General features: G+C 41.8%; 1 protein-coding gene across 1 annotated transcript in view; it reads left to right on the forward strand.

Moving 5' to 3' along the window:
• The window catches only part of PATJ (PATJ crumbs cell polarity complex component), a 140657-nt gene that overhangs the window by 115698 nt on the left and 7595 nt on the right, over window positions 1-17364 (forward strand). The window contains 7 exon segments of the mRNA XM_035564351.2: window positions 6446-6529; window positions 8500-8693; window positions 10507-10654; window positions 11838-11924; window positions 14657-14774; window positions 16218-16255; window positions 16517-16639. Coding sequence (XP_035420244.1) covers window positions 6446-6529; window positions 8500-8693; window positions 10507-10654; window positions 11838-11924; window positions 14657-14774; window positions 16218-16255; window positions 16517-16639 — 792 coding nt within the window.

A 17364-nucleotide genomic window follows, 5' to 3' on the forward strand; every position in this document is an offset into this window, starting at 1 on the left:
CTTGCTTGAAGAAACTGGTGTCTTCCAGGAGTGTAAATCAACCATAAAATTTAAGCTAACAGTACACAAAAGCAGTAGGACATATCAAAATGGACTTCACGGGTATCTTGCTTGCTGGTAGTTGAAACCACCGGCTTTTGGCTTCGTATCTCAAATGCGTTCAGGATCTTGTGCATTCTTTATATCTCGTGTTACGCACTGTGCACTGTAAATTTTCATATTTTTTTTATTTAATAAAATAATGAGAGTGAGAGAGTTAACATTTTAATATGTAGCTCTGTGTTTTATTATTCCCTCTAAAATGAGCATGTATACTTTTTGAAAAACTTTGGTTTGCTTTGGCATGTGATTCATAGAAACATAGCTCTTTCTATCATTCTAACTTAAGTCATATATTTTTACACTAAACATCTTATTACCTTAGTTTTATTATTTCAGAATCAAAGGAGAGCTTGCAAATGTCTATGACTGCAGACCGAAGGAATGTTAATGAATAGTGCCATTGAATTTTCAGGTTTGAGCTTTTCTGATCTTAGAGAATATAACTGTAAGCAAAAATATTATGCAAGCCGAATAAAATTTAAATAAATAAGGACCAGATGTAACTATAGGGGCCTATAAAATGTAATACAAATATTATCCACTTCCTTAAAATAAATCTGTATTTTAGTATGAAAAATTATATTCATATTGATGTTGTGGATTAATCTTTTTTATGAAAGTTGGCAAGTGAACACCATCTCTTGCAAAGGCTTGTTCTTAAATGGGAAACAGACCTTTTGTTTTGACCTTGAGTAGAGAAGTTTTTCAGTATCATGCAATGGTAAAACATTTTTACATTAACACAGTAATACATTTTTACATTATATAGCCTGTTTTATTACAGTAGTGTTTGGCTTGGGATTTTGGGTGCCTGTTAATGGTTTGTGAACGATAGCAATTGCAAAATATTTGAGTGTTAGAAGGAGGTACATGCAGCATGATGCATTAGGTAAACTTCTGTAAGAAGTCAAGTGATTTGCTTTGAGTTGGCCTTCGGATTTTGTTGCTGAACTGTTATCTTTTAGGTTCCATTTAGAACTGCAAATGGAAGATCATAACAGAACCGTTGTAATTTCCTCTGCCTACAAGGAACCAGCAGCTGGATTTATTTTAACTACTGAAAGATTCTTATATGGGACTAATGCTTCAGCGAAACACACTGTGCAACTAGTTGATTTCTACTTTATCTGTGAACCAGCCTGTAAAAATGAAATGACAATTTTACTACTCCGGACAAAGTATTGTAAAAGTTAAAAAGGAAATAACTAATGATATTTTACTTGCCCTGGGAAAGAGATAAGTCTGTAATCCTGCAGTCAGCAAAAAGCCTTGTAGCTTTATTATCTATACTAAACGTTAATTTAGTGTAACGTTTGTGGCTGTGTAGGAAAGTTGTTGGAAACGTGTAATATTATCTTAGGAAAACACAACTTGTCAACTAACTCCAAAAACATATTTTCCTGAATGTTTTTTTTATATGCAGCTTACTTTTTTGCTTCCTCAGGAAAGTACTCTGATTCTTGCGGAAGGCCTCGTTTCTTACACCACATACATAACTATGGTAGCAGTAAGATTGCATCCACCTAACAACAGACAAAATTGTGATATAGCCACTTAAAATTCATATAATTCCAACAGTTTGCTGTCTCCTTTCTATCACTGCTCGACCATATAGGTTCCTAAAAATCTGTTCTCTCTGTGTTCTGACCTGGACGTTCAGCATTACCTGTCCGTACTGCTCAGAAGTGTCCGTTCAGGGAGACAGGTAGCTCTTCCCCATGTAATACTCTCCTCATCTGTCTGGCGGTGTCTATGGGGCTAGAGAGAGCCTTATAGCTGTAGGGGACAGAGCTACGGATCTGGCTTCTACTCCCAGGACTGTTCTGGTTTTTGTCTGATGTTTACAGCTTTAAAACTCACATCTTGGAAAACGCACTTGGGGATTTTGAAACAACTTATTTCCAATGGAGTACTCAGTGTTGTTTTGTGCTGGTGGCTATTGCAGTCCTCCCTGTGCAGTGGTTCACCTCACTCCTGTGAAGTGCCTTTGATCCTGTCAAAATAATGGCTGGGTGTTGTAGGCTGAAGTAGCACAGCAAAGATGAACACAAATTTAATATCAGTTCAGTTAAAGGAATAGTTCGATGTGAATGATCTGCAGTAGCTATTCACTGCTATGGCAAGAAGCCTCTTTACCAGAATTCAGGCCTTTTTCCTTTCAGATGTAGTCAATACCAGGTGTGTGGGGATTCCTCTGTTCCAGTTATTCTGAAATCTCCCCTGTGGCATGCTCCTCCACCTTTTATCAGATGATACAACTTCATCAAAATATCCACGGTGTTTAATGTTGAGCCTTCTTGCTGTCTTGTGTCCATTTAATCCCTCTGCTTCCAGTGTTTGCAAATAACATAGTAGTCTAGGGTTTGATTTTCAGTGGAAAAGGGCACCTGCACAGAAAACTGCAGCTTGTCCTTCTGAAGAACAGCTGCGTAGAAGAAAATAAACTGGCTCAGATGCTATAAACTTGCAGCAAAAGTGTGAGCAGTCCCAGCCTAAAGCCAGACAGCTTGTGAGCCTTTCTCAACACTGTTTATAGTCCTGCAGGCTTTTAAGGTTTGCTTGGTCAGTGATTTTCCTGAATAGGAAGCTGACATCGCCACCTTTCTCCCAAAGGTTCAAGTAAGACAGTGCTATGTGGTCATTGCCTGAGGTCTCTGCCTTAGCAGTTCTTGACATTTAAGATAGAGGGATTAAGCTGTCACTCTTACTGAATGTAATTCTTAATGGGAGCATTTCTATTTGTGCTCTCTGCTGATGGGTGAGTTGATATGCTTCCCCTGCCGGGTCTCTGAAGTTGTTATAAATCAAGCAGAAAAAATATTCACAGTTGGGGTGGAGTTGAGATCCAGTTTCCCGAGAGTTCAGGGCTATTCCCCTCCCTTAAAAGAAAACACAATGTAGATCACACTTAGCCTGTTTTACAAGCTGTATTTCCCGTACATAGATTTAGCTAAGCAGTGGCAGACGGCTTCCTTTCTACTTTGACTGAAATTTTCTTGGTCAGATGTTCACACCCGTGAGCATGGATTTTGTTTAGCATAGAATTGTGCTGGTTTTAAGCCCTAGCTTGTATTCTGCATCCTGCCTTCATGTACAGGAGATGTTAAACTTTGCATTAATTCCTGATTAATGGTGCCAGACTGATGGAGTAGTCAAAATATACAAAGAAGAAAGCTTTAAGTTTTTTAATGTTTCTGTAAACCTTATGAAGTGTGTGCTTTCAGCAACAAGATATCTTTCTTTAAATAGCTGTGTTCTTGATATGGTGAGTGTTTTTATTTTCCCCTTCTGTGCTGATAGTTTTTGTGGACTGCCATTATCTGTACGAAACTAACAGTGAGAGGAGGCTGTGAGGGATGGGAATGAAAATCTGTCCACAGCCACCATTAATTCACAGCCTGTAGTTGGACATTGACACCATTTTCCCTCCCTCTCTGTTTTATTGATTGACTGTTTTTTTTTGAACTATTAAGGATGTGACTTCTCAAGATGCTGAGCACAAAACTGAATTTGAAGCTAGTGAGTAGGAGCTGCAGATGTCCAGTAACCAAAACCCATCCTTTAAATAAATGTTCTGTATTGGTTTAGTCGTGATAGATCCCAGGTTGTTTTCTAATGCACTGAGATGAGTGTTACAGCTTAAATCTGTCATTACAGATCGGGGCTTAGTTGTTAGATGGCTGGAATAATACATTAAATCTCTTTACTGCATGTTCAAGCTCCTTTTAAAATATAGGTATCAATAAAAATATTTAATAATGTCAGTAATTTCTAGTGATTTGTCATGGATGATCGAAACTAATAGGGCCTTACCCAGATCCCACTAGGTTCAATGGAAAAAGATTACTTCTGGGTTAAATGTATATTGAGCTAATGCCAGAAATAACAGAGGTGAGATGCCTTTTGTCACAGTTTATAGGCTAAGGAAGGTAAGACTTATGCTATGGACTATTTAAAAATCTTGAGAGTACATTGTGGGCACATTTCTTCATTCTGTTTTTAATTGATTTGATAAGCCTCTTTCAACTATGCTGCTTTAAAAAAAAAAAAAGCTCAGAAAACAGTGTTTTGGCAGGTCAGATGGATGTTTCCTTCTTCAGGGAAGGCTCAGACTGAACAGGAATGTACGTTTTCATGCCCTATGTATTTTCAGTTGTAGGTCTGGCTTCTAACACCTGCAGGAACTACAGAGTAGTACTGAATTGTTACCTTTGCAAATCGATGATGCAGGTTATTCAACTGATAACACTTGGTAATTCCTGAATCTAAGCCTTAAGTATATGTGGTTTTACATTCAATAATGCAGTACTGGGAGAAGCTGGTAGCTGTTATCAATGTCACATGCAATTTTTCTTCTGAACCTCTTATTCATCCACTGCCCTCGTGTGCCCTACTTGGATGTTGCTGTTTTAGCAAACTGGTCAATATTGTGTGTTATCCTGTTGGCGATTTCTAAATGTCTTCCATTACAAAAGTGTTTAGAAAAGTAAAAGTGAAGTGTGCTATTGAAGTTCTAAAACCAAAGACTCAGCTTTTTCTCAAATTCACCCATGATCAGCCTTAGGTGAAAAAATATACATAAAAATATACATCACTGTCACCGTATTGGCTTCCACCCAGACAAAAGTTTCTTGTGTTGATTAGAGTTAAACGATCGTTTTTAAAACAGAGGTAACAAAAGAAGAAAAAAAAAAGGAAGATCTCAGATGTGTAGCAGAGAAGTTCAGCAGTGCTGAGACAGACGTGAATGTGTTACTTGGTCCCACTGGTAATTGCTGCTCCAGTTATTTCAAGCAAACCCTGCAGTTGCCAATGGTATATTTTTTTAAATCAAAATGTTCTTTTGATTTTCTTAATTACCATGGTACACAGCTCATAGTATTTTGCCTTCATTTATGTAGATTGAAATCTCTCTTTCCCCATCTGGGACGCTTGTATCAGCTGTAATCCATTTGTGATTAAAATCCTTCAGGCTTTTTTCAATGACTGGTGTACATGTATCAAAGATGAAGCTTATGACAGTGGTGCTGTGCTGCAGCGGCAGCAGAGCGGCTGTAGATACAAGTCCACATCATTAAATAAGGTGTAGTGGGAATGAAAGAGAATAATGCTCTCAGTGTTGTCTTGATCAGAGCGTTAGCTTTAGGGCATCCACACTCTCTTTCTGTTCAACATACACCATGTGCGCCGGGGAAGTATCACAAGGCAACGTGGGGGGAGTTAACTTGGTGATGAGAGATGTAGTATCTCACAGTGTTTGCAAAGCACGAGCGTGCTTTGTTCTGCCACAGCAGCTATTTCCTGCTCCTGCTCCAGGAAGGCCGCGCACAGCGGGCTCGCACCCTGCTCACCTCGCAGGCTTCTGTTGCACACACCGCGGAAAGACGCGTGTTTGACTGCTGTGTCAAACTGACGAAGGGACTTCGCACCGCAGCCTTTTTGTTGGTTGCATTTGTCTGAGAATGGGTTATCCGATAACCTGCCTAGCTAAACTAATCACGGAGTATTTATCCAGAGCAGTTTTAAAGTTCTTCCTGACATCGGGGATGCCTTTGGAGAGGGCAGCAGCCTGTGCATGGTGCAGCGGCCCATCTTTTTGCAAGTGCTGGTGGTTGTCAGAACCACAGATGAAGTGCTGTAACAGGATGTTCACCTATTTGTTTCAGGGAAGAAAAAAAAAAAAAAGAACAATGCAAAAGGAAAGCACCAGCAAGAGAACAGTATGTTCTTTGTAATGCTTTTTCTTCGGGGACATCTATTGCTGGCAATAAGATTAAATCACTGAAACCTTCCCTGAAGCTACATCTGCCACTGACTACATTTTCCAACCTCAGTAATAAACTAACATTTGCCATTGTTCGTTTCTTCTGGATTTCATTTCTTACAGATTTAACCAGCACTATTTACCACAAGGCATTCAGCGCTTGCTTAAAGCTGAGTTCTATGCCAAGTCCCTAAAAATATTCATAGCTCCAAAGAATCTGGTTTTAAATAATATCATAAAAAGTAGATGATATTAATACCCCGGTTCACACTGAGTTCACGTATTGCTGATGCCAATGTATAAAAATGATAGAAGCCCAAGAAGCTCTAGACGAGCCTACCCTGAAGTGGGGAACAAAATCCTTTTTACCCTCTTATTAGCTCTCCGTATTTTGATTGTGGCAGTCATTTTCTTATTGGAAACTCTTAGAAGTGTCTATGTATCTACATTAGTGCGTTTTCTCCTCACGCACTGTGCCCTCGGCACAGAGCCATCGATGGGCTGTGGCCCGGGCCCGGCACTGCCAGCGCATGGACAAGGTGTTGATGGGGGAACTGACGCAGCCCTCTCTTCCCTCAGGATGCCATCGTGATCCACGAAGTTTATGAAGAAGGGGCAGCAGCCAGAGATGGCAGGCTTTGGGCCGGCGATCAAATCCTTGAGGTAAACGCATCTCGTCATTGCATGCGCTTGCTCATGTCTTTCTGGTGTAGATTTGTGTTCGGTTCAGCACAGGTTTCCTTGCAGGATCTGTACTTGAAGCTGCTTTTCTGCCACTAAGACCATCCCGACAAATTCACGTTTCCTTATATATTCATATAAACTGAAGGGACAAATTGAGAATGTATTAAATTTAATTGAGCACGGCAGTTCTCGAATTACATAGTTCAGCTGTCATGTCCAATAGCTCGGCGTTATTCATCTGTTTAATCTTGCATTCGGAGGCCTTTCGTTCGCTGCGGCCGGAGCTGTGACATCTGCTCTGCCCATGTGCGAGGCTCGGGGCAGGCCCAAGTGCCAGGCAGGAAGGCGATGGCGGCCACAGGGCCTCAGGGCCGCCGCCAGCCGCGGCCAGGAGCGCTGCCGGCTCCCTCAGGCCAGGCCTCCTCACGCACGGCGCTGCTTTTTGCGAATAAACGTGGTGTTCCTGCAGCAAGGATGGAAGTCGAGGTGGGAAGGGGTTAAGAAAGAAGTGCTGGTCCGCAAATGAAACTTGCGTCAGGCAGCGGGTGCGCAGCTGTTTACAGTGCCTCGCTGTCAGATCAGGACAAATTCCCAGCATGGCCATTAAGGCGTTAGTGTGTAGGGTTAGAAAAATAGTGAGGGGCACTTGGGGAGCTGTCTTTACAGCTCTTGCACAGAAAATGTTTTTTTTAGCGTTAAGGCTGACTGTTATTTTCATTTTATAAATAACTGTGTATTAACAGAGTACGATAATTAGCCAGGGGATAAAAATGGGGAAGGTTAATTAATTCTTCGCTGGCCAAACAGGAAAGTGCTAATGTTTGTGTGCCATAATATTGTTATTATTTCAGCTTTTAAAAGCTGTACTAATGAAGCAGAAGGATGACTCTGAATGAGTTTCAGAGTAGTGTGATAAAGCACACATAGATGCCATGTCAAGGAAACAATACTGAGGCAGTGTATAAATAAATGTCTACAGAGTTAGTATAAAAAAAATACAATTACTGTAGATTAGGCTTAATTATCGTAATGCAAAATCAAGTATGATTATAACTTTGCATATTTAGAACTACAGAGAAATATTTCCATTGCCTTAAAACTTATTATGTTACATAAGTAGATTACCATTGTATTGTTATTCAGCTACAGTCCTTGCTGCTTCCTAACCAGACTTGGAAAACATTTATGCGTTGATACTTGAAGAAAAGAGATTTTTGCCCAACAGAGTATGGGCAAACACCTTACAGGGCATCTCTGTATCAGGTTTGGCAAAGTTAGGAGATCAGATTTCAAGTTTCGATAGTTTTTTCAGGTACTTAAGCATTCAATCAGAACTTCGTGTTCGATTTGATAATACTGAAACATTTCCACGTTTCCTGTAAGAGAAATGTAATCGAATGCTACAGGAGTGGTCTTGTGTGCCATCTATTGGAATAAAGCAAAATAACCATTTAACATGTCCTGCCTCGGCTTCACCGTGTGCTAATGCTTCTGATTAAAGCAGCTAACTAAAGCGTGCTAATGTTTCTGATTCTTTGTGTTGTTGGCTGGACAGTGTTACCTAGCCAGGGGAGGAGGAATTCGAGCACTGGTACCTGTAAGGAAGAGCAGCAGAGGTACAGGAAGTTTGAAGGGAGCACGTCGTGTGTTGTCTAGTTGTAAGCATGCAAGCACTGTTCAAGGTTCCAGCATTTAAAAAGAAGGACAGAATGCCCACAAAACTTATAAGCCACAATGTTTTGATTGTTTGGATCTAATCTAGATGGTGGCAGAACGCACACAATCTCATTCAGCAGGAAAGCAGATGCTCAGCCCTCTGCAAATCGGAGCACTAAATTAGAGTGCCAAGAGGTGTCAATTTGACAAATTTGTCCTGTCACACAAGGGTAGGATGTGATGAAAGGATCATTCGCATATGTCATTTGGAAAGAAAACACTGATTATTTCAGGTGAACGGGATCGATTTGCGGAACGCCAACCACGAAGAAGCTATCACTGCGCTGAGACAGACGCCTCAGAAGGTGCAATTGGTTGTTTATAGAGATGAAGCTCATTACAAAGATGAAGAAAACTTAGAGATTTTCCATGTAGATATTCAAAAGAAAACAGGCCGGGGACTAGGGCTCAGCATAGCTGGAAAACGGTAAGAGCTTCTCTTTGATCAGACTGCACTACAAACAAGGAATACTTTGCTTTTTGCCATGTGAACAGCTGTAGCCATTAAATGGAGTATGAAATAAAGGAAAAAGTCCATGAGCAACAAGATTTTGTATCTGATTATCTTCAAGGATGTCATGGGGTTGTGATCCTTACTTCTCTTAACAGAACAACAGCAGAGCTGTGTAATAAAGGCTGCTCTTTCCCTGGGAAAACTCCCAGTCTGTGGCACTGTGTCCCACTTTGTGCGTGCCCAGGTGAGCACATGCAGAACTGGGGAAAGTTCTGGTGGCTTAAACAGAGCTGTGGCTGAGTTTGGGAGCCCTAACCGTGCCTTTTCTGATTTCAACATGGGGGAAAAAAAAGCTTTCCTATTTCAAAATACGAGGTTGTGCCTTTGAAAATTGATTCATTTGTTAGATCTACAGCCTGCTCAGTTTCAAAATGACCAGTTTTGGTGGAAGGTAAGAGGCTGGTAAAGATTTAGACCCAAATCATGTAAGATATCTTAGTGACCAGACAACACTACAGACAGTGGTTCTGTGAGTAAGGAGCAGAATCCGAGATACTGTGGTAGGTAACAGCTGCTTAATAAAATCTGACTTCTTGCTGATATATTTCTAAACCAGTGCTATTAGATCATTCAAACTAGAGCACTGATAGATTTAATCTTTCATTGCTAGAAGAGATTTACAGCACGACACAGGCGAGCACTCATTCAGCTCTGGTGGGTACGAATCATATGGTTGCTCTTCTGCATTGCCAAAAAGAATTTTTCCCAATTACAAATCATCATGTCATTATCCTGACTGCGTATGGTCAGTGAAGTTTCCACAGCAGTTTTTTTTTTTTTTCTTTTACAAGAGTGGCGATGTTTAACCCAGGTGTTGTGAGCAGATTGCAGGTTGGGTAATTAATATAGCTTATGTAAATTATCCTACAGATGGTAATACAGACTCCAGCCTTCCCTCAATTGCTTCTGTGCAAAACTTCCTGTACTGTTGCTAACTGCTTGCCTTGTGGGGGTTCCCACTGTCGAGGCAACCTCTGTTCTGAAGTTGATCCAATGATGGCCAGCGATCAGCCAGTGAAACCTTGTGTCCTGCAGGGTGAAGGATCCCAAGCGCGTGCATCTCAGCCTGAACCAGCTCCACAGTGCGCCCTGGTAGCTAGGACCAGGCACATAAGGGTCCTGCAGCATGGGAAGGGAGCCTCCTGCCGAGGCTGCAGCTTGGGAATCTGTTCAGATGCCCCTCGTCTGCCCAACTGCTGCTTTCCGGCTCTCACAAGCCTCGCTGCAGGCAGACAGCCACAAAGCTGGATTTTCTGCTGCATAACTCAGTGCAAACTTAAAAGTCTTCTTTGCAAACTTCTCTCCATTTGGGGCCTCCAGGGTTTTAGAGAAGAAACCAAGCTGAACCTTTAGAGGGAATATAAAAAGTAAAATAAAAAAATCTGAGGCTGCATAATTCAGATCAGGCACATGCAGGGATGGTTTAACTCCCTCTTAGTCTGATCCTTGGCTTTTTATTTGTACAAATGGTATTTTTCATGAATCTTTATGGATTAAACAGAACTAACAGAAAAAGGGGAAAGACAGCATTAAACGCAGCAAAACATGCCTCAATTTTTAAATTCAGATTTTTTTTTTTTACACTCAAATAGTTGAATGGGGTATAAAACTTGTTCTTGCTCTTCTCACAGGTTTCTTTTAATGTCTCTTAAATGCAAGTAATCTAAATTGGTCTCCCAAAGAATATTGGATTGTGTAATTAGCCATATGCTTCTTGCATTGTTAGAAATGGAAGTGGAGTGTTTATCTCTGACATTGTTAAAGGAGGAGCTGCAGACCTAGATGGAAGATTAATTCAAGGAGATCAGATTTTGTCTGTTAATGGAGAGGATATGAGAAATGCCTCACAAGAGACTGTTGCCACTATACTTAAGGTGAGTACATAATACATTTAAGATATGGAATTGCAGTTACTGACACTGTGCGAGGTAATTATCCTGAAGTGCTATTTACTCATACACAGGACAGCTCAGACTGATTACAAAGACAGGAATTTCATCTGAAATTACTGCGAGAGATTCATTTAAAATCACTTCATGTGTATTTAGAAGTGGAATGGCATGAAATGAGAAAACAAAGACATGTATAATATTTAGACATTTATTTGAAAGTGCAACTGTATATTTCATAAGCTAGAAAAATATTTTGAAACCTGAGAGGCATACAAATGAGAGCTGCCCTGAAGGAAAATGCCTTTGGCTTTGCTGTGCTAACCTGCAACTATAAAATTGCAACTTCAATCCGTTTCTGCACAGCTTTTCATCTTGCAGGAGTGGTTGTATACTTTGAAGTTGTGTGGTCTGGGAGAATTTGCCTTTTTCCGTTAGAAAGCATGTGGCTGCTGTCTGGGCTTGAGAGGGAGGAGAGGACCCGGGATGCCCTGACCACAAATTCCTGTTGTCAGCTCCTTCGTCAGGCTCCCAGGGCCTACAGCCTGGACCAAGGGTGAAATGAAGGGTGGGAGCGCTGCTGCGGACCCACCTGTATACAAAACTGCATCTGGAGGCGAGGGCTTTTTCCCTGCCATCTCCAGCAGTGTTCCTGCATATGATTCCTTTCTTTCTGGAAAGGGAATTATTTCCTTGTTTTCTCCATTCAGGATTGGTACTTAGCCAAAAGTACTTTACCTATTTAAGAATTGGAAATTGGTGATATGAGGGTGTAATTGAAGCTGAGTCCATATGTGTTAAATTCACCCTTTTCTGTGGCTTTTTCCTCTGAAGTTTGTTTCACGAGTATTGTTTGTGACAGACTTCCATGGAAGAGTCGGGGGCTTTTTATTTGTTTTAATTGTGTAATTGGCCATCTGCAGTGTGACCTAAGAACCATTTGCCACTAGAAACATTCATACTGACTTCAGCAACCGGGATAAACCCCAGTCCAGGGACAGGTACTTCTTATGTAGTCCAAATGAAAGTGTTAATATTTTTAGTATTCAGTGCATTGTGGTTTTCTTCCTGGGGTTGTGGTGCTGAATATAAACACAGTTCTCTCCAGGACAGCGTGAAATATTATATGTCTACTTAAATGCTGTACACTGTGGTTCTTTTTCCCAAGTGTGCCCAAGGCCTAGTGCATCTCGAGCTTGGGAGGTTGCGAGCTGGATCGTGGCTGTCAGCACGGAAAACATCCCAAAACAGTCAGGTTAGTGACAAATTCATACATATAAAATGAAGTTGTGAAGGGCAAGGAATGGGAACAGTGCACGGGGTTGCACACGAGGCTCAGTTCTTCTATCGACATTTACTGCTGAGGATGTGGAACAAAATACTTTATCACAATAATTTTATTTGCTCAACTGCAGAAAAAGCATCGTGCTGAAATGCTGAATAAGTGGAAGAATTGGTTAATGATTTTTTTGTTTGTTAGAGTGTCTTCCCGAAACGCATCAGAAATATGTAATATCTTTCTCAAATGATGATGCCCAGAAGTTTTTAGACCTGCAAAAAACGCTGAATGCATTTGCTGCAGCTGTTTTGTCAATCAAAATGAGTTAATGAAACTGAACTGTATCTTTGCCTATCTTATGGCAGAACCACATGAGAGCTGCTTTGCTCTCAAAGAAAACACAGAGCAATTTCCTGCTTCACTTGCTTTTTACCTGAAGCGAGGACAACAATTCATTTTTCAATCAGTGCAGGGCTTTCCCCCTCTTCTGACTCCCCGCAATCCACTCAGACATTGATACTATTAGTATTAAAGTCTAAGTACAGCGAGGAGGAGAAGCAAGGCTTAGATGACTTAGAAAACTGGTTTTTAATGGATTTTTCCTTCTGAAGACTGACTGTTTTGCCATGATATTGAAGTTGCAAATGTCCCAGAGAGAGATGAGCTGTGGTTCACAGCAATGCAATTGCTATGGAGTGTTTTGCCCCCTCTCTGCACGGGGGCAGCTGTTGGGGACATGGAAGATGTTGCCAGCACGCCTCCCTCTCCTTGGCACGCAGAGAGCAGGCAGCAGAGGCTGAGCACCAGTGGGATCCAGCCCAACCTCCACAAATGCTAAGAGAAGGGCTTGATTTTGGAAGTGGCGAGGAGCAATAGAAGGCTTAGGGATGTAATTTAAAATAGGAATGTTTTTAAGGGAAAAAAAAAACAATCCTAGTGATCAGGTCGGTAGGAGAAGAGGCTCGTCCTTGATTTCGTGCATGAACAATCCAAAAGGGTGCCAAAAATCATAGTCATGTGGCATGATTTCTTAGCTTTATAAAGGTCAGCAGTGATCCAGTCTGCTGACTGTGTGGGTGAAGTGTCGGGAAGGGCTAAGGAACCTGTAGCCATGTGGGAACAGCTGTGCTAAGCCCGGCTTTAAAAATAATGCCTAAATATTGTTGGAGAAACATCTGCATTCAGGCAAGGAAAAATGAAGCAACAGAGGAAAATGATACTGATTGCATTAAGTAAAGACAGCAGTCATGATTATTACTTTTTGGGTTGTTTTATCAACAGCTAGCATAAGCAAGAGCTTTGTAATCAAAAAGTGATAGTTAAAAATGATTACATATTGCAATGTAAACTCATAGCTGAAGCAAAATGCCATAGTAGCTGACGTGATTCTAGGTAGGAAGTAAAATCAAGTGCTAACGATGCCATCCCCTTTCCTTCTAGCATTTTGTAGCTTTTTCAGGAACCTGTTAATTTCTGTATTTCTTTAATACGAGAAGTCTTAGTTGCTGCGCTTAATGCAGAGTCATTGGAGAGCCTTCATCTCTCTGCTCTGAAGTGACTTGGTGATTTTGAAAACGGAATAAATGTTTCTCAGCAAAACAGTTCCAAGAGTTATAAAAATCTTGGCAGATAATACGGCAAATCAGCTTGAATGATTTGCACAACTGTGAGCGATGTGTTAGAAGCTGCTGGCCAAGAGCATCCAGAACTTTTGTCCTCACTTGGCTTTTTTTTGGTCTGTTGCATACCTTTAACAGTAGACACATAAGCCTCGTGGTGCAGGACAGTGATTTCTTTCACGCACATTGCAAATTGTGTTAACTGACCCATGAATTGGCAACTAGACATGGAAATTGTGCTCTGCCTGTTGTTCGTCACTGACAGCTGCACACTGGTCAGTTAGGATGAATGCTGCCAGAGCTTTTGATTCGCCGCCTAATGCATTTAGAGGAAGAAAGCTCTGCTGTGCGCCCAGAAGTGTGGAGCAGATCTTTGTTTTGTATAAGCCAGCTTAGCTGAAAAGGTCTGGCCGCAGTGAAACCTGTTGTTCAGACACATTTCCTAAACTGATAACGATGTTTCCTCCGAGGGGGAGCAGAGTCTGAAGATAAGGCCAGATATGGAGATAGGGAAAAGCAGCGTTGGAAGGGAGCAGTGCAGAATCGATAGCGTGCACGAGCAGCTGTCTGCCAGCTTGTCCCTCCTGTTGGCAGTAAGACACGGGCATCCTGTGCTGTACCTCTGTTGTTATTCTGGAAATAGGGGGAGCTTCCTGGTTAAATGGTCGCGGGGAAGATGCCCACCAGATTTATCAGCAACCATTATTCCCCCTTGTCCTTAGGTTTGGAGCCAAACTGGGAGTAAGCAGTGGAGGAGGTTAATCCTGCTTCTGTATGACCTCTAGAGCAGATCACAGAATCACAGAGTGGTTGAGGTTGGAAGGGACCTCTGGAGGTCATCTGCCCCCAAAACCCCCAAGTGCCATTCTGTAGTACCATTGAGCAACTCTACACGTGTGCCCACAACGCAGAGACAGATTGTGGTAGGCTCCATCCGTGGAAATGAAGCTGGGGGTTTCCACTCGTGTGGCTGATGTGGCATTTCCAGTCTGATTTCCCAGAGGACAGCTGCGCCCGTATGTCGCAGGAGCTGGTTTGAAGCTAACGTTTGGGTTTGACTCTCAGGTTCTGATTTATGTTTAATTTCAGGCGAGCCAACAGAGTGCCCACAGCCATTTCCACCCCGCACTCGCTCCGGTCCTCTCTACCTTGCAGAATTTTGTCAGCACAAAAAGGTCTTCAGCAGATGTGTCTCAGAGAAACTCAGGTATTTTCTGGACAGCTGTCAGAATAGCTGCATGTTGCTTGCACTGTTGCTCTTTTTGTACAAAAGCAAAATTGGATACTTGAGTCTGGTTTTCCTACACAGCCTCCCAGAAGACGTACCACTGATGTTTTAAGACCCTTAACACTTTCCAGCAGATGACATTGCTTTCATGTCTCGTAGTAGAGTAATGGCTCCTCTACTTTAAATGCAGAATTCTTGCACCCCGCTATTCCCCAGCGCCCTTGTCGGAGGCTTAGCACAGGCAAGGTTCTTGTAGAATAGTTTTTTTCAGGGAATAAAGCTGCCACCACTTCATTTATATCTTTGTTGCTCTTGAGCGTATAAAAGGGTGTTTTGTAATGAGAAAGTCACAATGCCCAGATTGCAATTTGCAGATTTAGCAAGTGCTGAATCTACAACCTGCAGGAACTTGTAGAGGGCCTGCGCGTTCGTGTGTTCTGACCTGGGTCAGAAATTTGTAACCTTGGCTTGTGGCTGACCATGGGCAGAAGACATTTCTTCTGGCTTTTGGCATGCACTGGAGGAGGCACGTGTGGCTTTTTGGGCAGCCTTCCTTGCACCATTTTGATGAAGGGCCCTGCAGCTCTAACAGTGCATGTCTGCGTGTCCTGGGTCAGCGTCCCCAAGGCTGGGCTTCCTGCGGTGTCGGTCCTCACTGCACCTCAGCAGTCCTGCCTTGAGCACTCATAACAGATAGCTGCACAAGCACACATGTGGCAGTAAGAAATACTGATACGTGTTAACATAAATCTTCTATAAGATTCTTTAAACAGGTTAATTAAAGCTGGTGCAATTAGGGATTATTACAGCAGAGCCCAGGACCTGACTCCACCGTCAGCTTTTAAGCTATTTAGTCCCAGTCAAATGATTCATTTGCAGTGTCCCTTTTTTCTTCTATTTTTTGAATGTTTTGAGTACTTTTAAATGTCCTGTGGCTAGATACATGCCAGCCAGACTTCCTGGTTGTCTATTATTTACAAATACAGCACAAATTAGAACAGGAAATCAATGGAACCTCAACAGTCTCAGACCAGCCGTGTGCCCTACCCTTTGTGGTGGGGACACTGATTTATGAATAATAAGGCAATCTTTAATTGAGTGAAATGCACAATAGGGCTTTTCTTCAGGCCAGCAGAGTGCTGCTATTCAAGAGATTGTGGTGAGCAGTGGCTGTGCGACAATGGGCATCACAGTGGCATCCGTCAGGCAGAGTGATTGCATCCGTATTCATCTCTTGGTGAAACAGCAATCCTGTCCTCCTCACGTGAGCAGTGCTGCCTGATTTGGCACAGGAAGGGCTGTGCTTCTGCTTGGTGATAACTCTGACTAGGCAGCAAGGGACCATTGTCACCTGACAGTGTTATCTCTTAATTATATTATCTCTTAATTACAGAAGCTAATTGTTTGTTTCTTTATTAGTAGGAGCGGATACGGGCCCAAGGACTGTGGAGATAACAAGGGTCAGTGAGTTATTTTCTATCAATTCAAAAAGCTGACACCTTTGACTGAAGTTGTTAATTTTTATAGTGTTCCTCAGAAGTAAAATTGCATTGTTTGTTTGCAATAGGTTGCCCAATGTATGTCTGTGTAATGGGACCTGTATGTGCATGTCAAACTTACCTATTTTCACTATGTTGCATAAATCAGATGGGTTATACCCTAAACATTGACCTCTGTAAGCAGCCCCAGTTGAAAATGTTTTTTTTTTTGCTTTCTTTTAGGGACCAAACGATGCGCTTGGTATCAGTATAGCAGGAGGGAAGGGGAGTCCTTTGGGAGATATTCCCATCTTCATTGCTATGATTCAAGCCAGTGGTGTGGCTGCACGTACCCAAAGACTCAGAGTGAGTAGAGGAGTCTTCTCAACACTTTCCATTTCATCTGTTGTGTCTCCCTCAGAGAAGAAGGAGCCTCAGGTGCTTCTGTATATGCCCTCACTTTGATAATGTCTCATAGGCTACTCTGTCCCTGTTTAAAAACAAATGTGCAAAAAAGCCCTGTCTCTCCCTTCCCCTTTTGATTATATTGCATCTGGGGATAATTGTGATTGCCTACATGGCGAAGATACGTTAAGAGAACATAAATGCATTTGCAGTAGTCTTTGAATGTGTTTGAACAAAAATGAATAAGCTGGAAGATCTACAGCATATGTTCATCCAGACCCAGGGAGGACAGCAACAAGCTCTCTGGAAGCGGCAGACGTTCTGGAGACTTCAGATTGGGCATTGTTTTAGAGCTCAAACAAGACAAACGACATCAGAAATTAGTTGTTTGATCTCAAAGCCCTGATAAAGGAATGCAAAAATAAAATGCTTATATCAGACCCACAAGATATGTGGGTATTTCTAGGAATGACCTCGGTGATCATTTACCAAGTTTGGAGAGCATTTCAGGGAGTCATTAGTATTAAAGAGAACTTAATGTGCAGTTAGTTACATAGGAAAACTTTGGCCCCTGAGGTTCAGTAGCAAACAGTGCTATATTCATGCTGTGTCTCTAGTAGAAATACACAGTAGTGTTAAGTGCCAGGGTCAAAATCAGGGTTTTTGTATAAAGAGAGGTGCCTGCT

This window comes from Cygnus atratus, chromosome 8 (assembly GCF_013377495.2).
Source record: "Cygnus atratus isolate AKBS03 ecotype Queensland, Australia chromosome 8, CAtr_DNAZoo_HiC_assembly, whole genome shotgun sequence".
NCBI classification, from domain to species: Eukaryota; Metazoa; Chordata; class Aves; order Anseriformes; family Anatidae; genus Cygnus; species Cygnus atratus.